Source organism: Protopterus annectens, chromosome 7.part1, assembly GCF_019279795.1.
Source record: "Protopterus annectens isolate FY-2018-M chromosome 7.part1, PAN1.0, whole genome shotgun sequence".
NCBI classification, from domain to species: Eukaryota; Metazoa; Chordata; order Ceratodontiformes; family Protopteridae; genus Protopterus; species Protopterus annectens.
In genome coordinates this window covers 195,291,064-195,317,668 of record NC_056740.1, presented here as the reverse complement: position 1 = coordinate 195,317,668, position 26,605 = coordinate 195,291,064, and the positions used below count along the sequence as shown (strand labels likewise).

Genomic DNA, 26,605 nt, shown 5'->3' with positions numbered 1-26,605 from the left:
TAGCCAAAGAGCTAGGTGTAATAGTAAACACAGTTTATTATATACTAGTCTGGGGGTGCTTCAAAACAAAAGCAACCTATATCTAGTAAAGCTGATAGACTGAAGCATAAGGCTTAAAGCTGATTATAAGCAAATGCCAACTCTGTGACTTCTCTCAAGTATACAGGGCATGTTTTATCTGCATAAGTACCTAACTTAATGCTGGCAAAATGAAAGCAATTGCAAATTTGCAAACTCTTCATGAGAAATTATATGTTATGCATTTCTGAGGCATGCTGCTGTATCTGTCTAATTTATCCCGAGCTTGTCTGATGTAGCAATACCACTCAGGAAACTGCTATAGCATGAAGTAACACTTTGTAGCACAGTTTTAGTTGATGAAGCAAAAGGTAGGCTTTGAAGTGCTTAATCATCTGGTTACTACAGCACCTATACTCAAATATATAACTTACAGCACTATACTGAAATCAAATTGTACAATGTGACACAACCTGCTACAGATTCCTATATATTTATTTACTGCAAAGTCTTGGCACAGTGTTATTGCAAAATGGTAGATTAACAGTTTACCGGTCCAGAGATTTAACTGTTACTTAAACACACTATGCTCAAGCAGAGAAACTTAGCCATAGTTGTTGGTTGCTAAATGTTCTATGACTACATACATAGCAAAATATTTATTGTAGAATGAAACTAACCATGTCAGAGTATATTTTAAAGGTGCTTATATAAGGCACCTGTATGACTTCAAAGACTGTATCTATCTTTGAAAAAATATATAATTTGAAAGTTAAGTAAATATCTGATAAGTTGATGCACATAAGCTTATACCCTGAGTAGAGCATATCTACATGTGTATAAGTAGGTATGTTTGAGATAGATCTATAAATCTTATGAAGTATCTCAAAAAAAGAAGTTATGTACTCACCATAACGTTCCATGTTTGTAGTCCACCTCGCCCTTCATTCTTACACATGGGTTTGGAGCTGATCCTCGGCTCTGACTCGGCCTTTTTACAAGCTCAAAGTCTTCTAGTTGTCTCGTGGCTAGGTAGGTATCCCATGGTGCACCAGTGCAATCCCCAGATCTTGTTTGCTGCTAACTAAAGAGAAAGAGAAATAACAAAAAAACATGCAGAAAGAATCTAATAATAATATTTCTCCACTTAATAACAATTTTTCTGTCTCCAGATCCTTCCAGGATAGGGGTAGGAGGGTGGCTTCGTAAGAATGAAGGGCGAGATGGACTACAAACATGGAACGTTATGGTGAGTACACAACTTCTTTATGTTCTGTAGTCCTATCTCACCTTCATTCTTACATATGAGACAGTGTCCCTAGCACCTTATTCTTGGGTGGCTCAAGGAAAAATACTCCTGAGTACCCTGGAACCAAAGGATGCTCTACCCCTGGAGGTCAAATCCAATTTGTAATGAGTAATAAATGCGTGAGGGGTAGCCCAAGTTGCTGCTGTACAGATATTATCAAGTGGGACCTAAGCTTGAAAGGGTGCAGAAGTAGACAGATCTCGTAGAATGAGCCTTAATTTTGAAAAGTAAAGACTTACCATCAGAAAAGTAAATGTAAGCTATACAGCTGGAGATCCAGTTAGAGAGGGTCACTTTGGAAACTGGGAGACCTAATCTGGAGTCAGGGAAGGAAATAAATAATTGGTCTGACTTCCTGAATTCCTTGGTCCGGTGCAAATAAAACCATAATAGTCTGTGAACCTCTAACTGATGAAATCTGCATTCTGCTGCATTGGAATGATTAGGGAAGAAGACCGGAAGGTCTATGGATTGATTCCAAGTGTTATGGGAGCAGACCTTGGGGACAAAGGATGGATTAGTACAAAGAGACACTCTGTCTTTGTGAAATATCAAATACGGGGGGGGGGGGGTGATGGATAGTGCTTGTAACTCAGAAACCCTTCTAGCAGATGTGATTGTCACCAGAAACAAGGTCTTCCAAGACAGAAACTTCAAAGGAGATGAATGGGCTGGCTCAAAAGGTGGAGACGTTAATTTGGATAGAACAAAATTCAAGTCCCATGAAGCAACTGGTTCCTGAAGGGGGGTCTTAAAGTGTCACCTTTAAGAAAGGTCTTGCACAACCTATGTGACATCAGATTAGAATCCTGTTGACCCAAATGAAAATTAGAAATCACTGCCAACTGAACCTTGACTGTGGCAGCTGCAGATCCCTGGTGGAAAAGTTCAGACAAGAATTCCAATACCACCAGAACAGATAGAGTATAAGGGTCAACATTCCTTTCCTCAACCCAGACAGAGAACCTCCTCCATTTACTGGTGTATAATTTCCTAGTGGAGGGTTTATGAAAAGAAGTATGAATATGAGTCACAGAGGGTGAGAAATCGTGAAACCTGACTAGGGATGGAACTGGAGCAGCCAAGCTGTCAAGTTGAGGGTGTGTAGGCTGGGATAAAGAGAGCCTGACATGTGTGTCAAGAGATCTGGACTGGGTCCAGAGTCCATGGATCGTCTAATAGGTGAGGCCCGAGAAAGGGGAACCAAACTTGATGAGGCCAGTAAGGAGTAATGAGGATCAGTTTGCTTCCCAGCAGTTTTGCTTTCTAAATAACATTGTATATGAGAGAAAAGGGTGGGAAGGCATAAAGGAGACCCAGAGGCCAATCGTGAACAACTGCATCTCTCGGTGACTCCGCCAGAAGGCGGATGAGGGAGAAATAGCTGCTGCATTTGGCATTGATTGGGCTGGTACAGAGATCGCAGTAAGGCTGTCCCCCTCTGCGGAAAATCTGCTCCGCTATTTCCTGCTTCAGAGACCACTCATGAGGCATCATAATTGCCTGGCTGAGTTTGTCGGCTATCACGTTGGTTATCCCCGGGATGTGCATTGCCACCAGAAAGAGCTGGGACAATATTGCCCATTTCCAGACCCAAATGGCCTCTCGACGGAGTGGGTATGATCTGGTTCTGCCTTGTTTGTTGAGATACCATACTACTGACATGTTGTCTAACTGTATTGCAATCATCCCAAGAGGAAGGTCGTGAAGTGCTTGCAATGCCAAGAGCACCACCCTCATCTCTAGAACACTGATATGCAGGTCAGCCTCGTGATTTTGCTATGTGCCTTGGACAGTCCTGCCTAAATAATGGCCCCCATCTGTGAGGCATCCGTGGTCACAGTGGCAACGGGTTGGTGAGGGAGGAATGGAGTACTCGTAGTTAACTGATTGGGTTGAATCCACCAACTGAGGTCCTTCTTGCAAGACTCTTAACAGAATGTGGTGAGTTAAGGGCAGTTGTTGGAAGGACCACTGGGACAACAGAAACCACCGAAGAATCTGCATGTGTAGTCTGGCTAACGGCACTAGTACTATGTTAGAAGCCATGGTCCCTAGAAGCTTCAGAACAGTCTTGGCCTTGACTTTTCGGAGGGGGAAAAGATGGTGAATTTGTAGTACAAGATTCTGTGTCCTTTCTACTGCAAGGTGAGCAAACATGGCTACTGTGTCTACTTCTGCGCCTATAAAAGTCACAAATTGAGAGGGCAATAAAGCAGATTTTTCCCAATTTATAGTAATCCCCAACTGGGCACAAAGTTGAATAGTGGCGTCCCTGGTCTGAAGAAGTAGATGCCTTTTGGGGGAGGTCAGGAGCCAGTCATCTAGATACAGAAACACCCGGAATCCTAGATGTCTCAGGTGAGCTGTCACTACTGCCATACACTTGGTGAACACCCTGGGGGCTGTGGTGAGACCAAAGGGCAGAGCACGAAACTGGTAGTAACTGGGTCCCAGCCGGAAGCATACATGACTCCGATGCCCTGTCCATTTTTATGTGTTAGTAAGCATCTTGGAGGTCTATTGAGTACATCCAAGTGTCTTTCCCTAGTAGGGGGATATAGACTGCAGTGTCACCATCTGGAACTTGTCCTTCTTTAGGGATTTGTTTAATTTGCTGAGGTCCAAGATGGGTCTCCAGTCCCCTGTACATTTTGGCACTAAAAAGAATCTGGAGTAAGTTCCAAATCCTACTTGGTCTGCTGGGATGGTTTGGATGAGTCTGTTTGCGAGCAACTTCTTGACTTCTACAGTTGCTTGATCCCTGTGATTGGGTGGAACAGCTGAGATCCTCTTGGGGACATGAGGTGGCAGAGAAAAGGGTATGGAATAACCTCTGGTGATAATTCTTTGTAACCATCTGTCTTGAGTGATACTAATGTGACCCCCAACTGGCTCCAGAGAAGCACAGTCGGGCCCCACATCAGAAGAGCTGGTAGGGCCAGTCCTGAAACGAATCATGGCCTCCCTTGTTTTGTGGTCCGCCCCTGCCTCTAGGGCGATGTCTACCATTTCCTCCTCCTCCTCTGACTCTGAAGGAGAAGTCACCCTGTGCATCCTGGAAAAACCTCTGGGACTTCTTGAACCACATTTTAACACCTCTCTGACCCTTGGAATATGGTCTAGAGGGGATGGTAAAACGTACTCCATGGCAGAGTGCGTTTTCCCTTCTTGCTTGCACCAGGTGAGCGTGTCCTTTACCTTAGGTCCAAACAATGAAGAGTCATCAAATGGGGAGTTGGTAAAGGTAGACTTGAATGGCTCTGCAAAATTACACAAGTGCATCCTGGAGTGCCTCCTTAGGGAAACTCCTGAACCCGCTGCTCTGCTCGCTCCATCAGCTGCATAAGAGATCAGCCCCATGGACGAGTTGATAATAGAATTCAAGGTGGACAACTAAGCAGACACCTTCTCAGGGACTCCCTTAGTGGAATTACCTTTTAGAGTCTCTCCTAACTCCTTAAGATCATCTCTCTGAAGCTTTGTAAAGTGTGTTAGATAGTTCAGTGATCTAGAGTAAATGCCACTGACGAAAATATATGCGTCCCGTATCTGTCCATTGTTCGAGACTCTTTATTCGGTGGATGGACAGAAGAAGTCTCCACTAGCTCCTTCTTAGTGGCCGCCGCCACCACTATGGCATCTATGGGAATACCCTTTGACAAAAATTCCTACTCCTTGGGAGCTGACAAATTTATTTGGTCTCCTGGGGACTGCCTCCGCGGCATCAGGGGTCTCCCACACCTTCCGACTAACAAGCTCTAACAGTTCATCAAAGGGTGGAGGCACCCAAGAGGCTGAAGGTTGAGACCCAAATGCCTTCAGGTACATCGACTCCTCATCAGAAGGGGTAACAGTGGGTCAGCCGTACCTCTGCTTAAGGATCTCCAAGATGTCTATAAAGGAGATATCAGAGGATGACTTGGGGGACCCTTCTGACTCCTCAAGGTTGGTGTTGGAGGTAAGAGACTTATCCTGGGAGTCTACTTGCTTCCTCTTGCATGTCCTCTTCCATGGGGGCTCCTCAGAAAGATATTATGGGGAGGTCTCGGAAGAATGGGGGCCAAAAGCTGGAGGCTCCTGAGGCCAAGGATCTCTGCTGTCCAGAGAGGGAGTAGGTGCTGATGCGAAAGTAGATGCCTGAGGGGGAAGAGTGTTGGTACCCCTGGGTGGAGCTGATGATTGGGACAGCACGCTCCTCATCTTGAAGGCCGACCTCTCTGGCTCCGAAAACCTCCCTGGCTCTGAGGAGGAGGAGGACACCATCGGCACCAAGATAGATGTAGGGTCTGAGCTCACCCTAGCCGATGCACCGAGAGGAAGGCTCAGAACCAAAGAGGTCCCAGTTCCAGGTGTCCCTGTTGAGGCCGACTGGGGTGCTTTGGCTCCTAGACACCACGGATGGCACCAAAGGTGTCCGAGCAGAGCTCTGCTCCAAAACAACCTCAGTGGGAGCTGGAACTGAGGGTTCCACCAGTGGTACCGAGCATTCCAGCTCCGAAAGCCCAGCACAGCTCAGAGGAGGAATCGCAGAAGGGATAACGGACTCAAGTGGCTCTGGAACCAACTGGGTCGGAGCCAACAACATTTTAGGCAAGGCAGATGACTTCAGGAGTCTCAGCACTACTCTCTCCACATCTTCTTCCAATAAGCTCCTGGAAGATCTGGAAGACAGTGTGGGAGATCTGGATCTCTGTAGTATGGGGGACCTTAATATAGAGGAGACTGGCAAAAGATCCGTACACAGACTTCGATGTCTGCTATCAGTGGTCGGCTCTGAACTGCCTGGTGCCAACATTGTAGCCATAGTAGTAGTACCCTCGATCGGCTCCGAACTCAGTGGAGCTGAGGAGGAAGCAGATTTGTCAGTTTTAGAAATTTTGAGAGGCAGTTCCGACGCACCAGCCGGCACCGAGGAATGCCTCTTAGAAGGTTTCAATTTTTCCTTTTTGGATCCATGCAACTTAGAAGAGGAGGAAGAGCTGGCCAGATCTTCCTCGAAGGAGGGTTTAAGGAGATCTTTTAATATAAGTTTATTCTTTCTCTCCTGCAATACCCTGGCACTAAATAAGTGACAAAATAGACACGTTTCCTGTAAATGGATGGCCCCTAGACAGTATACACAGTTACTGTGGCCATCCATTATAGACATCTTCTGCGAACATTTCACACACTTTTTAAAGCCAGAGATCTTATGATCTTTGACCTCTTTAGACATGTCACAGAAGATTAAGCCAATCAGACACAGAGGAAAAAAGAGAGAGCGAGAGGGGACTAGGTCCTCTAACTTAAATGGGCCTAATCCTGGGTAGAAAGAGAGGAAAGAAACCTAGATCCTCTAACTAAAATGGACCTAGAAGAAGAAAGGGATTAGAAATGACCAAGTTAACCACTCACGCACACATGGGAAAAAAATCTCTAACAACTCAGAAATAAAGAATGAAGGTCAGAAACCCCGTCCTAATTGCAAATACAATACAACTATGCGGAGAACTCCGCAAGAAAAAGCTAGTCTAAGCTGAGAACACAGCACACAGAGAAAGCTTATCTAAGTTATACAAAGTACTGCACACACAGTTAAACTAATAGCAAAAGCACCTACAACTACTAATAATCACCAATATCTAAACTACTAGAAAACTATAGGGCAAAAAGCCCAGAGAGAAACTAACTGGCACACAGGATACCAATGAGAATGATAAGGCCAATGGCCAACTGTTCTCAGCAAAACTTATCCACACAGGGAAAATACACAGTAAATAGCTAAACTATCTAAACTACAGAAACGACACTCGCAAAAGCTATATGAAGCTATCTAAATTTAAAAAACAGTACAAACTAGGCAAAAAATTAGCAAAATGTGTTAGACTTCACCACAGCCAAGAAGAAGCACATCCGAACTCGTCGACGCGGCAAATGAGATCTGGGGAATGTAGTGGTGCACCATGAGATAACTACCTAGCCATGAGCCAACTAGAAGTCTTTGAGCTTGTAAAAAGGCCAAGTCAGAGCCGATCCATGTGTAAGAATGAAGGCGAGATAGGACTACAGAACATCTACCACCACCTGATGAAAAGTTGCAAGAGTTGATGTCTAGTACCAAGAATTCCTTTGAATTGTAGTTACTGTGAGATGTACTTTACCTTTTGAGATGTACTGTCATTTATTTAAGGCTTATTGTACAAAGTTGACAGTTATCATTCCTACTTTTATACACAACAGCGTGTCAAAGTTAATGAGTCATAGTTAGGCATAACCAAGTACAAGGGAAGAGCTTGTGATGTCAGTCACTGGCTTAGCATGTCTGCAGATTTAAATAAAATGGAGAAAAAAGGCGGAGCATATTGTGTGCTCAGAATTAAAATCAGAAAAGGGGAGGATACCTCATGATATTTTATACTTACCTTTGGTGAAAATGGGAAATTATGTATTCCAGTGTAAGGCATCTCTCTTATGTGTGGACTGTGTTATTAAAAATTATCTGAGGTTGTACAGTTACGTGATACAAGTCTAAGTGGTGTCACTATACTAAAATCAATCTTTGGAAACCATGAAATCCCCGAAGAAATGATATTGGAAAATTATTCTCACTTTCTGAGCTGGGAATTTTATAACTTTCAAAACAATGAGAATTTGAAATGATTGCTTAAAGCCGTAGAGATCATCAAAATAATTGGCAAGAATGTATAGTACAGGCAATAAAAATCTTCTGAAGAAATGTGAATATTCAGATATAGTGATATTTACCTATTCTTGAATATAGGAATGCACAATCACAATCTATGTTTATCTTCAGCTTAGCTATTGATGGGTTGTCATTTAAATCCAAGCTGCTTATGGTGCTGCAACGGTTAAGTTCTCTGCCTTGTACCTTGAGCATCAAGGGGTCACTGTTGATGTGGACCTACTATTTGCATGTTCTCTCCATATCTGCATGGATTTGCTCCTGGTACTGCAGTTTCTATATGCAACCCTGTGACCTTGAGCAAGTAATTTTATCAAGCATTGCTCCTGGGTTGCCCCTGAAAGGGGAATGTGTGGTGTTGTTATTATTATTATTATTCATTTAGAACTACATTGTAGTACTATTACTCACAAATACTCTAATTTGGATTGCCAAATTCCAATAAATAAATCAGCAGTGAGATCAAAGTTCATTATTCAGACTATTCCAACAATTGGGAATGCTATTCCCAAAGAAATTAAGGAGACCAGGAGAATAGATATGTTTAAGGTTCAGTTGGCTAAATGGATAGCTGACACAGTTTACGATCCAAACTTTCGGGAGTCAGTGTGTTAAACAGTTTATAGCCTTATCACTGGAACTCAAACTTATGAACTTATAACTTACATTTATTATTATTTCCTCCCATCTCCCCAAAACATGTTGTCCTATTTAGCTACTCTAAAAGTGTTCATATACATTGCATTTAGCCTTGTCATTATGGCCTGGACTGAAAAGGGTTATGGATGACAGTTCACGCACCTATTTAATAAATGAATCAATAAAATTAAAAGTATTCGCTACTAGTCCTTGATAGCAGACAGACAGCTATTGGAGGAGTAATAGAAACTTTACAACAGTAAAACAACAAAAGACTGCTTCATTCATTCACTCATTTATTTATTCATTCACTTAATCCAATACAGGGTCATGGTATGGGCCTATCCCAGCACTTATTGGGTGCAAGGCATATTTCAAAAAGGGTGAAAATGACTCCGCTGCCTTTTGAAATTAGGAGTCACACGCAAGGCACATCAATCAGTTCTACAGAATTTCCGGCATCTTATTTGGTGCTAGACCTTGATATGCAAATTTACAGAAGAAATAGAAAACACTTGTCTAAATGTCCTTATTCAAGATCTCCAGAGTTCACGGCAGAGCAAGATGCTATGAATCAGGAAGAAATGAAGAGTTACTGCTCAAACCAGAATGTGAAAAGGTAATTACTCAGAAAGAATATATTCAACTCACTAACAGTGACTATTAAACAGAACCTACTAGTGTTTGCCAACATTCATCTTAAAGAAACTCATAATTTTTTGAATCCTAAACTATTAAGCAGGACAGATATTCTCTAAAAAGTTTCAGTTCTAAACTGATTGATATTTAGAAGACTAATAAAAGAAATACACAGGTGTAATGACAGTGCACACACAAAGTGTACATTTTGCAATGATGTGAAGTTCTGCTGTTTTCTCTGAATGATTAATTTACTGCATAGTGTAGTCTCTTTGTACCATTGTATTCAAAGATAAACATTATACAGGTCTTTAAAATAAGGGGCAACAGATATACATAGTAATATGTGAAAACAGTTCATGGATCTTTATTTTATTTCTTTGTTGACTGGTACAGACCAGCTGAGTTAAATAAATGTTTTTTCAGTGGTGTCCTGGGGAAAAATAACTGAACAACAAAATTTGTACATTAGTATAAATGAGATAAATCTAAATAATACAACAATACAATAAAACTAATCAGAAGTTGGCAGCACAAAAAAATACACATTTATAATACCAGTGTTAGCTTATTTTGTTCAGTAGCGGGCAGGTTAATTACAAGGGAATATTTAAGTAAAACATGGTTGTCATTGGCTATTTTTATATGTCACTGAATGTGAAGCTGAAATAATTTTAGTTTATAGAAAAGAGAGTACAGTATGTGATAGCACAATAAGCAAATTTCATAATTAGAAAGTGATTTTTTGTGAGAGATTGTAGCAAAAAGTATTGACTAATTTGCATAGCGAGACTGCAACTTGAACTGTTAATTTAGTTGTGTTACTTTAAGAATAAACTTCTTATAGAGAAGACAAGTCGGTACTTACATATTATTGCAACCACATTTCTTGGCAGTCGCAACCATGCTTTCTCACCAGCACCTTGTTTGCATTAGCTAGGGTATAACTATTCCCGGCTCCACAAAGTGTACTCTTCAATTTCCCCTTGGAACTAGACAAACTTTCAACTTAAGCACTCAAACCATTCACTTCTCATCCCGGTACTTGCTCAAAATTCATAGCAAGCACTAATAAACCTGAGCACTAGCCCCCCCCCCCCCCCATACTGTAGAGAAGGACAAGGCTCTCTATTCAACCTTACCAGCCAGTCAATAAAACAGTTCACTGTACCTATCCAGGCATGTCCAAAGGGCAGTTTCAGGTGTACTCTCCGGTCCAACTGGTGAATCTGGGCATTTTGAGGCAATGCTACAATTGCCTCATGTACACAGACAACCCTCTCCTCCTTCCACCAAACATTAATACATGCGAGAGATGCAATTATACAGCCAAACTAGAGTCTAAGCTCTCTCAACCCAAGACTGGACCAGGCAGTCAAGAGGAGAAGGGAATTACTTGCATCACACCACCAGTTTCACACAGACCTATGAAACCAGCACCAGCAAAAAAAACACATAAATACACAAAACATACTCGGAGGTTCTAAATAAAAATCTGCAAAAGCAAAAGAGACCTCCAAAGCAGACATCCAAGCAACCTCCACCCCCCCAACACAAACCATGAAACACATACTTCACAAAACCAGTGTGCCATGCAATCACAGCCCTTAAGGCAAAATTACATACCCAACACACTAGTACTAGGTGACTCTATAGTCAGGCACACTGACGTCCCACTCACTAGGCTGAACAAGGAGAAGGTTACTGTTAGCTGCCTGTCGGGTGCCAGGATCCTCCACATAACACAAGCACTCAGGTCACTCCAGAAGTACAAATATGACTCTGTCATTGTCCATGTTGGTATGAATGACCTGAGCCGTAGCTCCCTGGAATACACGAAAAGAGACATGGAGGAGCTCTCTGATCATGTAGCCCAGGCTGGTATGACCCTGACCCTGAGTAGCATCCTGCCCTCACCAAGAATTATACCACGGTATAGAGAAAAAATTATCAATTTCAACAATTGGCTAAGCTTCTGGTGTCATTCAAAGGGGATCCAGTGTCTGTCAGCCTGGGATGACATGCTCAACAAGCCACACTGCTTCACTAGAGATGGCTTGCACCTGTCACCCTTAGGCTTTTGAATATTGGCCAAGGCTCTTGCCACCCCCATAGTGCCTTTTTTAGGCAAGACTGTAAATAGCGCAAGTAACAAAAAACTGTGGGTAATGCTACTCAATGCCAGAAGTCTAAACCTCAAAATGCACACACTCGAGGCACTACTCAGTATGGAGAAAATCGATATATGTGCAGTAAAGGAAACCTGGTTTAAGGCTGCAGAGAGCACCCCAGCAGTACCAGGCTACAACTCATAACATACATTTCGGCCACAAAACCTGGACCGAAATACAAAAGGCAGGGGAGTATGCATATTCATCAAGGATACCCACACCTCCAGGTTAGTGGCACAGCCCGATGCTTCAGAGATCATCCACGTGCAACTAACAACGGGCAAAACTGCTATCAAATTATAGCTTGCTACAGATCACCCACCATGTCCCAGGACCCCCACTCCACATTCCTGGAAACAAAGGTCCTACCAAACACCCTGATATTGGGTGATTTCAATTACCCAAACATTAACTGGGAGAACTACTCAAGTACAAACTCCCTTGCCCAACGTTTCCTAGAATTTATAAACTCAAACACCCTGGATCAACTGGTCAACACCCCCACCAGAGGTGACAACATATTGGGCCTGGTCATCACCAACATGGGTGACCGGTGTTCCACACCAGACATCAACCCCTTTTTGGTTATATCTGACCATAAACTAATCACTTTGGATCACTTTGGATATCCACATTCCGCCACCAGCCCTGGTCAAAGAAACCACTGTGAAAAACTTTCCAAAAGAAAAAGTACAGTTTTGTACCTACCATAAATGTAGATGTTCGAAGATCCACATTGCTGCAGTCCTTACTTATGGGTAGTCCGCTGTCCTCGGTCGGCCAGAATACCAAAGTATTAGGCTGACGTCGGTCATGGCGCTCAGAACTGACATCAGAGCGTCAGGGTATAAAAGCGCATGACCGACATCATATCCTCAGTCTTTTCTTGCCCCAGATGTCAGAAGGCTCTAAAAAGAAAGGCCACAGCCCAAAAACAGGATACCTCCCAAAAACATGCCCAACAACAACCATCACCCAAACCATATTACCATGCCAAACTACAGAGGGGAAGGAGGGAGGTAATTGGACTGCAGCAATGTGGATCTTCGAACATCTACATTTATGGTAGGTACAAAACTGTACTATGTTCTTCATCTCACATTGCTGCAGTCCTTACTTATGGGTAGAATCCCAAAGCAGAGGTAAAGGGAGGATGGCAAAATCATAAAGCATTAGGGGCTGCTAAAATGCCCTGTAATATAGCAGAGGCAAATCCAGCCCTAGACTTAGAATAAAGAGGAAGGTGGTAATGCTTGGAAAAAGTATGTACTGAACTCCAAGTGGCTGCTTCCAAAATATCTTTTGTAGCTACCCCTCTTAGAAAGGCAGTAGAAGTGGCAGTAGCTCTAGTGGAATGAGGTCTGATTCCAGCCGGAACCTCCTTACCATGATGGGAATAACAGAAAGAAATACAAAACCCAATCCATTTAGAAATAGTTTGTTTTGAAACAGGTTTCCCCTGAGAACCCAAAGCAAAAGAAACAAACAACTGCTGAGACTGCCTGAACCCCTTGGTTCTGCTCAAATAATAACGTAACTGTCTGTGAATATCCAAAGTATGCAAAATCTTCTCCCCTTTGTTTTGGGGGTTTGCATAAAAAGTAGGCAAATGAATAGTTTGGTTCAAGGCCACACTAGAAACTACTTTAGGCATAAAGGAAGGATTAGTACGCAAAGATACCCTATCCTTATGAAAAATCAGGAAAGGTTCCACTGCCATAAGGGCCTGTAATTCAGAAACCCTTCTTGCAGAGATAATGGCCAACAAAAAAGCAGTCTTCCATGATAAATACTTTAACTCGACAGTAGCTGCAGGCTCAAAAGGTTGTAGAGTAAGTTTTTCCAACACAAAATTGAGATCCCAAGCAGGAGTAGGAGCTCTACGTGGGGGTCTTATGTTCTTTGCCCCTCTAAGAAATTGCTTAAACAAAGGATGGGAAAACAAAGGAGGGTCACAATCATAGTGAGCAGAAATGGCTGCAGCATGAACCTTTATCGAGGAGAAAGACAAACCCTTGTCCAATAACTCAGTAAGATATTGAAGAGAAACACTTAAATCAGGCTTGGAAACATCAAATTCCTTCGCTCTGCTCCAAAGAAAAAATCTCCTCCATTTATCTGCGTAAACTTTCCTTGTACTAGGCCTTCTGGCCTCCAAAATAACATTCAAAACTTGCTGTGGAAGCTGAGACCCTCCAGGGTCTAGAACAGAATATGCCAGGCTGTGAGATGCAGAGACTGAATCTTGACATTGAGGAAGTGATTGCCCTCCTGAGACAAAAGATGCGGAATCAAAGGCAGAGGCCATGGAGGCTCCCGTACTAAACTCCGCAGTAGTGGGTACCAGTGCTGTCGAGGCCAATCCGGTGCTATCAGAATCATGGATGGCTTGTCTATTCTGGCCTTCAGGAGTACCTTGGGAATGAGAGGCAGAGGTGGAAAGGCATAGACATGAAGATTGCTCCAACTGAATGATAGAGCATCCACCTTCCAAGCTGTGGGATGAAACATTTTTGTGCAAAACCTTGGCAACTGGTAATTTAGTGGAGAAGCGAACAGATCTATGTCTGGAGTCCCCCATAACACTGTCAACTTTTGAAACACATGAGGATCCAGTTTCCACTCGTGAGGATCCACAATTTGTCTGCTCAACACATCTGCTAAGGAGTTCTGTGCTCCTGGTAGAAACCTTGCCTGAAGATTGAGTTGTAAACTGAGAGCAGTCTCCCACAAAATCATCGCTTGCCTGCAAAGAGGGTACGAATGGGTTCCCCCTTGCTTGTTGATGTACCACATGACAGTAGTGTTGTCTGTTTGAATCAACATCTGTCCTGGGTGAAGTAAATCCCTGAAAGCCATCAATGCAAATTGAACTGCTAACATCTCCTTCAAGTTGATATGCAAATGTTGAAGTCTGACAGGCCACGTGTCTTGCACCCATTTTCCATTGAGGTGTGCTCCCCAAGCCTTGTCCAAGGCATCTGTCGTTAAAATCTGACTCGCCTCTGGTCGGGTCACAGAGAGTCCCTTGTTTAGGTGACATTCCTGAGCCCACCACAAAAATTCCTTCTGAATGCAAGGTATTATTGGAATGACAGTGTCTAGATCTTGGCAGTGTTGTGTCCATACATTTTTGAGATACCATTGAAGCTTCCTCATATGCAGTTTGGCATTGGGAAGCACCAGAATACAAGATGCCATGAACCCCAAGGCTTGAAGGACTGTCCTTGCAGTCAGCCTGGACTGTAGAGACATTTGATGGAAATAAAGAGAAAGGCTTCTTTGTTTGTCCGGGGTCAAAAGGCCATCTGGGAAGCTGTATTCAGTCTCACACCCAGAAAGCACATGTCCTGAGAGGGTACTAGACTGGACTTTGTTTCGTTCACAGAATACCCTAGGCATCTTAACACTACCATCACATACTGTAGATGATGAAGAAGTTCGTCCTTGTGTTGTGCAATAATCAGGCAATCGTCCAAATAAGGATAAATCTGTATTCCTCTTAACCTGAAAAAGGCTATCACTGGAGCCAGAACCTTTGTGAACACTCTGGGTGCAGTAGATAAGCCAAAGGGCAATGCAGAGAACTGATAATGTAAATTTCCAGCCCGAAAACGCAGGTACCTCCTGCAACTGGGCCCGATAGGAACATGAAGATAAGCCTCTGAGATCCAGAGTTACCATCCAGTGATCTTTTCCCAACAGAGGTAAAAGCTGTTGTAACGTCAGCATTTTGAACTTTGGAATGTCCAGATAAGTGTTGAGGATAGATAAATCCAAAATTGGTCTCCACGTGTTCCCTTTCTTTGGTACTAGAAACAGGCAAGAATAAAATCCTAGTCCCACATCTGACAGAGGAACTGGCTGAATAGCTCCTATTTGAAGAAGTAAAGAAATCTGCTTGTGAGCCTCTATCCTTTGCCAAGGAGGAACGTCTGGCATGCCTTTGAAAGGAGGCAATGTATGGAAATAAAACTTGTAGCCTCAGTTTATAATGTCCAATACCCATTTGTCCTGGGTGACTAAAAGCCAGTTTTGCTTGAAGAGTGCTAACTTTCCTCCCAAAGGAGCTGCCAGGCAAGAAGAATCTGGCAGCGGAAAATGCAGGTCATTGGGCCTGTTTACGAAAGGACTGGCCCCTGCCCTCACCTGCAGATTGTGCAGGCGAACTCCAAGTTCTAGGCCTGAATGTACTGTGAGCTCTGCCCCTGCCACGTCTAGATCTACCCCTAGATTGAGAATCAGAAGAAGGGTAGGTCCACCCCTTAGTAGGCCAATTTCTACTAAACTTTGGAGGTTGCACTTGCAAAAAATCTTTAACAGTCTGCATAGACTTAGCCTTGTCTTCCATTTTCTTCAAAACCGACTCCACAGGGGGACCAAACAAAACTTCAGACTGTAAAGGGGCATCCAGAATTCTAGTTTTAACATGCTCGGACAAATTCTGATCCTTAAGCCAGGCGTGCCTGCGAAGAACTGAACCAGTGGCAGCCACCCTAGAAGAGGCCTGCACAGCATCAAAACCACACTGCAAAGAATGCTTACCCACCTGTTCAGAGACATGTACTAAATCCTGCAATTCTTTACACTCTATGCCCTCTGCCAAAGCATCCACTTTAGATTTTAGCTGAGAAAGGAGGAAATTCTGATACTTCAACATATGAAACTGGCAATTTAAAGCCCTCATTGCTAAAGTAGAAGAGGTATACCACCTTCTTACCCCATCTATCCAAAGCTCTAGCTTCCTTATCTAGAGGAACCGGATTCTTTACAACAGAGGCTCTAACACCCTTAGGCCCCTGACTAATAGTTTCTGGGTCCGCCCTAGGACTCTTATACAGATATTTATGAGCCTCAGGCACCCTGTAATATCTGTCCGGTTTAACTGGCGCAGGAGGCAAAGAATCTGGATTAAGGGAAGCCTCCGAGAAAACATCTTGAACAACATCCAAAACAGGAGGTATAGCCAAGGGTCTATGCTGTGGTAAAAACAAGAATTCCCTAAGCCTCTTCCTTGAATCAGAGAAATCCTGTCCTTCCCACTTAAAATGCTCCCTCATGGAATGCAGAGTTTCTGAAAATGAAAAATCCTCTGGAGGAGAAGCAGAAGGAGTGGAATCCTCTGCATCAGAATCCGAATAAGGAGGAAAATCTAGAATATCTTCAGCAGAAGACTCATCTGAGGCCTGATCCAAACTTTCCAACTCTGGCTCCACCCTGGGCCTCTTATCAGGAGGGGGCATAGAACCTCTAATTAAAGTAATCAAATCTTCTGCCATTTTAAGCATGTGCTTTTTAGGCACAGACCCAGAAGTACCTGGAGGGACACCAGAGGAAGGCAAAACAGACCTGCCCTTAGAAGAAGCCTTAGTAATAGAAGCAGAAGGCCTAACCACCTTAGGCATAGAAGGGAGAACAGAAACTTGAGAGGCCCCTTCAGCCTGACCTGACTCCTGGGAGGCCACATCCTGCAAAATCAAAGTTTCCCCCTGAGACTCAACAGAAACTTCAGCCGGATCCCCCTGCTCTACTGTAGCTTCTGCAGGACCGGCGTCCAAAACGGACGAATCAACCTGTCTAGGTTTCAAGGATTTGTCTTTGCGCTTCTTGGAAGCGGGCGTCGGAGGATCCGACGGCATATTATAATTACACCGCTTACCAAAGACTAACCTAGCACAATCTAACCTTCTTTTTATAGTGCGCTTATTAAACCTAGCACAAAACCGACACCCGACTACGTCGTGGTTCGGTCCCAAACAAGGAATGCAAAGAGAGTGATAATCCCTATGCGGTATCTGTTTCCCACAAGAAATACAATTATTCACTTTTTCTGACATCCGGAATTAACTGAGGCAAGAAAAACAAAAATATTCCCCAACGGGTACTTAGCCCAACTTGGTTTCGGTCTGAAACTCAGAATTCGAAAATTTCAGAACGCCGAACGGCACTCGCAACGCTGCTTCTGCATCGGACCATGCGGCAAAAAAGACTGAGGATATGACGTCGGTCATGCGCTTTTATACCCTGACGCTCTGATGTCAGTTCTGAGCGCCATGACCGACGTCAGCCTAATACTTTGGTATTCGGGCCGACCGAGGACAGCGGACTACCCATAAGTAAGGACTGCAGCAATGTGAGATGAAGAACATCTTCACATTACTTAAGACTGTGGTGGGAAGTTTCAAAGCCCCCATGGCTAAAGGATAACACTGTCCAAGCTGCAAAGTCCTTTACTAATGCACTGTACGGGCACCTACAAGAATGCATGGATCGTGCTATCCCAAACAAAACCAAGACTCACTCCTCCAAGAAAAGGAAACCAGTCTGGTGGACCCCTGCCATAAACAAGCTATACAATAGAAGGAGGAAACTAGTACAGAAAAGAGTAAAATCCCAAGAAGGGAAGACATGCCTGATCAGTATCAGCAAGAAACTACGTTCCCTCATAAAATCATCCAAGGTTAGCTGCGAAAGAAAAATTGCCATGGACTCCAAAGATAACCACAAGGCATTCTTTAGCTATGTTAAGAAACTAAGTGGCAATTCTCAGAACTGCTCGGAGTTAGTGCAGAATGGCACAAAATACACTGAACCGACCGATATAGCAAACATCCTGGCAGACAGGTTCAGTGCAAACTTCACCCCCCCCCTCACCCCCAAAAGGGCCCATAACTATACCAGAAGAATGTAGTGCCCCTGAAATCACAGACACTCAGGTTAAAACAGCCCTCTCCAAAGCCAAAAACACAGCATCAATGGACCAGATGGTGTCCCAGGCTGCGTCCTACATGAGCTCAAAGATGAACTAACCCCTCACCTAAACACACTGTTTAAACTTAGCCTCTCCACAGGCTATGTGCCCACAGAGTGGCGCACAGCAACTGTTATTCCGCTCCACAAAGGTGGAGCCACAACGGACCCCATGAACTATCGCCCTATAAACCTGACTAGCTTGGTCTGCAAAGCTATGGAGCACATAATCATGGATCTCATTAACAGAGACATTGGGAACCTCCAAACACTGGACCCTACCCAGTTCAGCTTTAAGGGCAGGTCATGCCTCCTAAACCTGGTGGATTACTTTGAGACAGTTACCAAGGCTATAGATGAGGGAAAGGTGGTCCACATAGCCTACCTAGACCTCACAAAGGCCTTCTACACCATTCTCCACTCAGGTATTATGGACAAGCTCACCAGCCTGAACATTAACCCCTATGTCATGAGATGGATTGCCAACTGGCTCATGGACAGAACCCACATGGTAAGAGTTGCAGGAGCTAGGTCTGACTCTAAACCGGTTACAAGTGACATTCCCCAGGGCTCAGTCCTAGGACCCCTCCTGTTTGGCATATACTTCTCAGAGGTACAGACAAGCACAGGAGGACTATGGCTGACCAAGTCTGCAGACGACTGCATACTAGGGGCTATAACTGACTCTCTGACTGACACAGACATCCTCCAAACGGGTCTCACTGAGACAGATACCTGGTGTCAAAACCATGGCCTCAAGCTAAATGCCATAAAGTACATAGTCATCCCCTTTGGAAAAAACAAAGCACCCACAAACTATCACATAGGTGGTAGCCCCCTAAATACAGAAGATATAATAAGGGATCTGGGGGACCCAAGTAGATAGTAACCTCTCCTTTGATAATCACATTGCCAAAGTGGTTAGAAAATCCTTCTATGTGGCCCACCTAATCACAAAAGGGTTTGCATCCAGATCGAAAGAGGTCATTGGGCCCCTCTACGCATCACTCATCAGACCCATCATAGAGTACAATGCCCCATTTGGGATGTACCTTACAAGACACCTGCAACAACTGGAAAGACCACAGGCATACCTCACCACGAGGATCACTGGCCTCAGGCAGATGCCCTATGCAGCTCGACTGAAGAAACTCCAGCTATACTCGGTTACATACCGCCTACTCAGAGGTGATTTCTGCCTGACATACAAGGCCATGTCCAACCCAGAATTGGTGGACATGCTCCACCTAAAGAAAACCATATCCCCTTGAGCCACATGCTTCAGTGATCTAAACCTCACTACAACAATAAATAGGACATGCTGGAGGGATAGATTCCTGTCCCAGAGACTTCCCATGCTCTGGAAAAAGATTCCAATTTACATTAGGCAGAGCTCCTCTCTAACCCTCTTCAAGAGAAACCTTGACGAGTGGATGGGAAACAAAGTTTACCCCAGGGATCACTTCAATGGCTCTGCTGGACAGAGGCACAAGGGAACTAATCTAAGGGGGTGGCGAAAGCCGACACATTCCGGCTAGGATTATAAATGCCTTTGGGCAGATAGCCTACTACCTACCTATGAACCTATTATTTATTCCTTCCATGTTGTACAGTGTACGCAGCTTAACAGAGGAATAATCATGCAAACAAAATCCCTTAGTGTAACATTACCGTGTAAAATCATGAAATGAATATCCATGCGACGTATTACTGCAACCACTTTAATTATAATATTAAGTCCTTCTTTTACTACACACTCTACGTTCCCTGATCAAAATGAAAATGCACACAGCATAGTAAGCAAGGCTGTATTTTCCCTTAATGTTGTTGGCAAGGGGAACTGTACCTATATTCTCTCTTTCCCTGATTACATCTAGCTAGCAGGTATTATGGGGCGTGGTGTCAGCACCACCTCTTTTCATGTAGTGTTAATCGAAATCTCAGTCTGGAGAGGATTGATCTGAGGTATGCATGATTCAGAGTAAGCATTCCATTTTAAGACGCAAGTACCTTTTTATTATTTCCAACAACTATTTTCAGTTATCAACTGCATTGCCAATTATATATTTTAGTTTCACTGATCTTTTTGCAGTGCAAAACCCATGCAAATTACTACCGTGATTTCACTAAATTCTGTTAAGTTACGTTGGGAAAGGATGGTACCCAGGAAGAGAATTTTTTCCATTACTCTTGTTCCTGTTTCAGATCCAATGTCATACAAACTAATTAGTAGTTTACACACCCCTTTCTACTTGAAGACGGTGTCGTTTCGCGATCACGTTATGAATTATTGCAGGTTAGAAATGTGGTTGCCAACAAATCAAAAGAGTGCAACTTAATGGTGAGATGTGGAAAGGTAGAGGTTTAGTGTAGATCTACTAAATGTTGCGAGTCACATGACCCTGCCATCAAAATCAGTTTACACTTAAACTTCTTGGTGAAAGCATACCATAACTAATGCCTCCTATGAGTTCATCTGGACATCCTGACACTGTGTGTGTGTGTGTGTGTGTGTGTGTGTGTGTGTGTGTAATGTATCTGTATATGTGCATGTTATGACATAAGAAGATGCAACATATAAAGTAATATATGTCATCTGAAGTTTCTTAAACATGATCACAACATTTAAAATGCATAATGGATAGAGCTGCTGGGTAGTCAAATATTGTACTATTGGACTATTGAAAAGATAAATATGATTTTGTATTATCATCCTACCTTAGAAACTTAGTGTTTTCTGGATCCATCAGCGTTTTTCTACTTCCAAACTGGAAAATCTTGATAAAGTCCTTCATAAAGAAAAGGAAAGGAAAGACAGGTGCTTATCTTCGTAATTACTTATCATCAAATATTTATGATCATTATGTAAGAGTATATACGTATACATGACATTTAATCAAAATATGTAAAATAACACAACAGGTATTAAACTAGAATTACAATGGATATAAAAAGTTTACACACCCCTGTTAAAATGCCAGGTTTTTGTGATATAAAAATGAGACCACAATAAATCATTTCAAAACCTTTCCCACCTTTAATGTGACCTATAACCTGTACAATTCAATTGAAAAACAAACAAAGCTGTTAGGAAAAAATATATAAAAATAAAAAAACGTACAATAAGCTGGTTGCACAAGTGTGCACACTCAAACTAATACTTTGTTGAAGCAATGAGGATTAGAGTACTCTTCAACTTGCTGGCTTTCTGTAGAACATTTGTGATCAGGGGAATTGGATGATAAGCATACAGGAGACCAGATGGCCAATCATGGACTACAGCATCCCTTGGGTGTCTCCCCCGTTGGAGAGATCACAGCAAAGTACCTGCTGCATTTGTTGCTCAGAGGGAAAACAAATAGGTTGCAGCAAGGTAGGCCCCAACATCTGAATATTTGGTCTGCTACTGGTGGGTTCAGGGACCACTCATGTGGACTCAAGATGCTTAGTCTGTCCACTAACACGTTGGTCTCCCTGGGAATGTGCATTGCAAGAAGAAAGCAGTTGGAAGAGACCACCCATTCCCACACTCTCATGGCCTCTTTGCATAAGGGGTATGAATGGGTTCCACCCTGCTTTTTGATATACCAGACTACAGACTTGTTGTCCGAGTGAAATGATATCTTTCCCAGAGGAAGGAAATCCTGAAAGGCTTGCAACGATAGTAGGACTGTTCTCCTCTCCACAGCGTTGATGTGCAACTTGGTCTCTGTTGGGACCATGCGTCTTGGACCAACCTTCCATGGTAATGTCCCCCCACTCCAACAAGGAGGCATCCATGGTCACCGTGGCTGAAGGAGGGGAGGAAAGAAGTCCTTGCCTAGATAAAGGTCATCCACGACGAGCCACCATTGAAGATGTCATCGACAGACTTGAGGCAGTTTGATCCAACAACTCAGAGGGTGAAACAGAATGGATCATTGGACTGTCAGAGTCCATTAAAGCACTCATGTAAAATCTTGCTAGACGGACAAGTAAGATGGTGGCTGACATGGAACCCAGGGCTTTCAAGATGAAAATTGCTGGCGGGCTGGGCATGTCTAGCAAGGACTGAACCTGTTGCCTGAGATAATGAGCACCCTGTGAATGGGCAAGGATGTTATCTGAGTGTCAGAGTTTAACTTCATTCCAACAAACTCTATAGCCTGAACAGGGACCAAGTTTGACTTTGTGGTGTTTATAGTAATCCCCAGCTTGCAGAATAGGTATAATGGGTACTGTACCGCTAGGCCAAGCTGATGCTTTGTAGGTGCCATCAGAAGCCAATTGTCCAAGTATGGAAACACCTGGAATTCTTGCAGTCTCAGGTGAGTTGCCACCACTGACATGCATTTGGTAAACACCCTGAGGACTGTGGCGAGTCCAAAGGGCAGTGTTCTGAACTGATAATGATTGGCTCCTCGCCAGAAGCGCAAGTGTCTCCTGGAGCATCTGTGGATCTTTATGTGATAGTAGGCGACCTGGAGATTTATGGAGCACATCGAGTTGTCCTTGCGCAGTAGAGGCAGAATGGACTGAACCATCACCATGCAAAACTTTGACTTCTTGGCAAACAGATTCAATTTGCTCAAGTCCAATATGGGCCTTAGGTCCCCTGTCTTTTTTTGGCACTAAAAAGAAGCATGAATAATTGCAGCTTCCTTGCTGTGCAGTTGGGACCTCTTGGATGTTTTTTTTTTCCCAAAAATTTTTGAACTTCTTGAAAGGCCTGCTCCCTCTGACATGGTGGTATGTTGGGTGCTTCCTTTTGGTGGGAAGAGGAAGGGAAAAGGGAATGTAGTATCCTCTGGATATTATGTCCAGCACCCAGCTGTCTCTGTTATTTCTGTCCAGGCTTCCAGGTGCAAGGAAAATATTCTCCCGACTCCCTCCACAGTAGAACAGTCGGACAATAATTCAGGAGCACTGATAGGGGTTGTCCAAGAAGGGTTCTCTAAACCCTTGATTCTGTAGACCCCTCTATGACTTGGGGTAGCACCTTTCATTACTTGCCCAATGCCTCTGGACAAGAAATCCTCATGAGATTCCTGGAAAGGATTCCTGAACCACATCTTCTTCCCACTATGCTGGTTCCTCGAAAAGGTCTTTTGTGGGGAAGAAAATTTGATCCCTATGGTAAACAGGGTATTTCTTTCTTGCTCACTGTGGGTGAGTGTCTCTTTGACTTATGGTCTAAACAAGGAGGAACTACTGAATGGGGCATTCGTAAAAGACACCTTGAAGGGTTCTGGAAACCCACAAAGCCTCAACCAGGCATGTCTCCTGAGGGCTATGCCCAATCCGGCTGCCCATGAGGTGCCTTCTGCTGCATTGAAGATCAACCTCATCAAGGAATTTCCTAGGGAGAATAGGGCAGCCAGTTGGGGAGGCACCTTGTGGAGGTCCCTCCGCCAAGATGGACTCTGAAAGGGAGGTGTTAAGCTCAAGAACCAGGTCCCTTTGCAGACAACAAAAATGGACCAGATAATTCAACACTCTTCATGCAAAGGTGGCTGAGGCATAAACATGCTTACCATGTCTGTCCAGCACCCGAGACTCCACGTTTAGTGAGTGGACAGTAGGGCTTTGTTCTGCCAGCTCTTTCTTGGTGGCTGCAGACACCATGATAGCATCAACTGGGATGTCCTTACTCCAGTGAAGACAGTTGACAGGGGGACTCAAATACTTACCTGCTCACTTGGGAATGGGGTCCAAATGTCAGGTTCCTTCCAAATGCAATGGGGCACCGGGTCAATCAGTTTGTCTCCCAGCAGAGTAACCCAAGACAAACATGGGCCCATCCCAAATGCCTCCAGAAAGACTGATTCCTTGGAAGAAGGGATTTGGACAGACCACCTACCTTATGTTTCAGGATCTCCAAAATATCTCCAAAGGAGATGTCCTCTGGAGGTGACTGGGGGGGGGGACACCTCTCCTTCATTGAAATCAGTGCCTTTGGTTAGAGACTCCAAGGGGGAGCATACGTGCTTCCTCTTCCATGCTCTCTTCCTGGGTACCTCATCCATGGGGGACTCAAAGGAGGACTCAGAAGAATGAAGGACCCCTTGCAACAAGCCAAAAAGTACAGTTTTGTACCTACCATAAATGTAGATGTTCGAGTGCTAATACAGCTGCAGTCATAACAGATGGGTTTTCCTGCCATCAGGCGGGTCCTCGGTCGGCCGAATTCCAAAGTCTAGGTCCGGCGTCAGATGTCGTCGCTTCTTCCCTGACGTCAGTGCGACAGGGGTATAAAAGAACCAGCCGACGCCATTTTCTTCAGTTTTTCTTGCCCCAGATGTCAGGTGCCCCCAGAAGGAAGGCAATACATAAATTTATGTAATAATGCAATGTAATATAATCAAAAAACAGTAGTTGAAAGCAAATACACCATAAAAGAATACCCCAATCAGGTTGTATGAGGAGGTGTTAGCCATTAGGCCTGTCCCAAGAGGGGAAGGAGGGAGGGAAACCTGGACTGCAGCTGTATTAGCACTCGAACATCTACATTTATGGTAGGTACAAAACTGTACTATGTTCATCGTGCATACAGCTGCAGTCATAACAGATGGGTAGAATACCAAAGCAAAAAAAGGGGTGGTAGGCACTAGGTGGAACTAGGAGGAGCCAGGATGCCCTGCAAGACTGCAGTGGCAAAGCCTGCTCTAGATTTGGAGTATAATGGTAGGTGATAGTTCTTGGAGAAAGTATGTACAGAACTCCAAGTGGCTGCTTCCAAAATATTTTTGGTAGGAACCCCCCTGAGGAAAGCTGCAGAGGTAGCTGTGGCCCTTGTGGAGTGAGATCTGATGCCTGCAGGTACAGTTTTACCATGAAGAGAGTAACAAAAGAGTATGCAGTGGGCTATCCATTTTGAGATTGTCTGTTTGGAAATAGGCTTCCCTTGAGCTCCTGTAGCATAGGACACAAAGAGTTGCTCTGATTTTCTGAAAGGCTTTGTTCTGTCCAAATAGTAACGTAGCTGTCTGTGAATGTCCAAGGAATGTAGTAGTCTCTCCCCTTTGTTTTGAGGATTAGTGTAAAAGGTAGCTAAGTGGATAGCCTGATTCAAGGCTACCCTGGATACTACCTTTGGCATAAAGGAAGGATTGGTTCATAAGGAAACTCTGTCCTGATGGAAAATGATGAAAGGCTGCACAGTCATGAGGGCTTGTAGTTCCGAAACCCTGCAAGCTGAGGTGATAGCCAGAAGGAGAGCTGTTTTCCAGGACAAATATTGTAGTTCTGTTGAAGCAGCTGGCTCAAAAGGAGGCAAGGTCAGTTTTTCTAGAATGAAATTGAGGTCCCAAGCAGGTACTGGTTGTTTCCTTGGGGGTTTTATATTCTTAGCCCCTCTGAGGAACTGTCTTAAGAGGGGGTGAGAGAATAAAGGAGGATCAGTGTTGTATTCTGCAGAAATGGCTGAGGCATGGATTTTGATGGAGGAGAATGAAAGTCCACTGCTTAGCATCTCAGCTAGGTACTGTAATATTTGAGGTAAATTCAGTATTCCAGGATTCTGACCCTTTTTCTCATTCCAGGCACAGAACCGTTTCCATTTTGCAGAGTAGGCTTTTCTAGTAGAAGGCCTTCTGGCCTCCAAAATGACATCTTGCACCTCCTTGGAGAGTAGGGACTGTTGTGAATTTAAGGAATCTTCCATGTGGCTAGATTGAGTGTTTTCAGCTGACTGTGAAGAGTTCTGAAGTTGTGCTGAGTCAGTAGAAGAGGCATTAGAGGCAGGATCCATGGTGGGGAATGCATCAGGCTCCTCAGGAGTGGGTACACCAGTGTTGTCTTGGCCAGTCTGGAGCAATGAGAATCATCTTTGGTCTGTCTGCTCTGGTTTTTAATAGAACTTTGGGCAGCAGAGGAAGAGGTGGAAAGGCATAAACTGTCATTGTTGTCCAACTAAAAGAGAGTGCGTCCACTTTCCAGGCCTGTGGATGAAAGGTCATTGAGCAGAATTTTGCCAATTGGTGATTTCTGTGGGAGGCAAAGAGATCTAGGTCTGGCCTTCCCCATGCTTGAATTATCTTTGTAAAAACTTGAGGATGCAACTTCCATTCATGTGGATATGTCATATTTCTGCTTAGGTTGTCTGCCAGCGTGTTTTCCTTGCCTGGCAGGTACTGTGCTTGAAGTTAGATTTGTAATTCCAGAGCCATGTTCCAAAGATACATGGCTAGCCTGCATAGGGGGTATGAATGGGTTCCTCCCTGTTTGTTTATGTACCACATTACTGTGGTGTTGTCTGTCCTTATCAATAGCTGGCCTGGATGCAGTAGGTCTTTGAAAGCTATAATAGCATTTATTACTGCTAGCATTTCCTTTTGATTGATGTGTAGGTGCTTTTCTTTTTGGGACCATTTGCCCTGAATGCACCGATCTGTCATGTGCGCCCCCCAGGCGTAG

The 26,605-nt window shown here is 43.8% G+C and overlaps 1 protein-coding gene across 1 annotated transcript in view; it reads right to left on the bottom strand.

Annotated features, from left to right (window-relative positions):
- LOC122807687 overlaps positions 1-26,605 on the bottom strand; it is a 1,034,636-nt gene that overhangs the window by 492,876 nt on the left and 515,155 nt on the right. Inside the window, exon 8 of the mRNA XM_044078639.1 lies at positions 20,930-21,000. Within this exon, the coding sequence (XP_043934574.1) occupies positions 20,930-21,000 (71 nt within the window). The remainder of the gene's footprint in view (positions 1-20,929; positions 21,001-26,605) is intronic.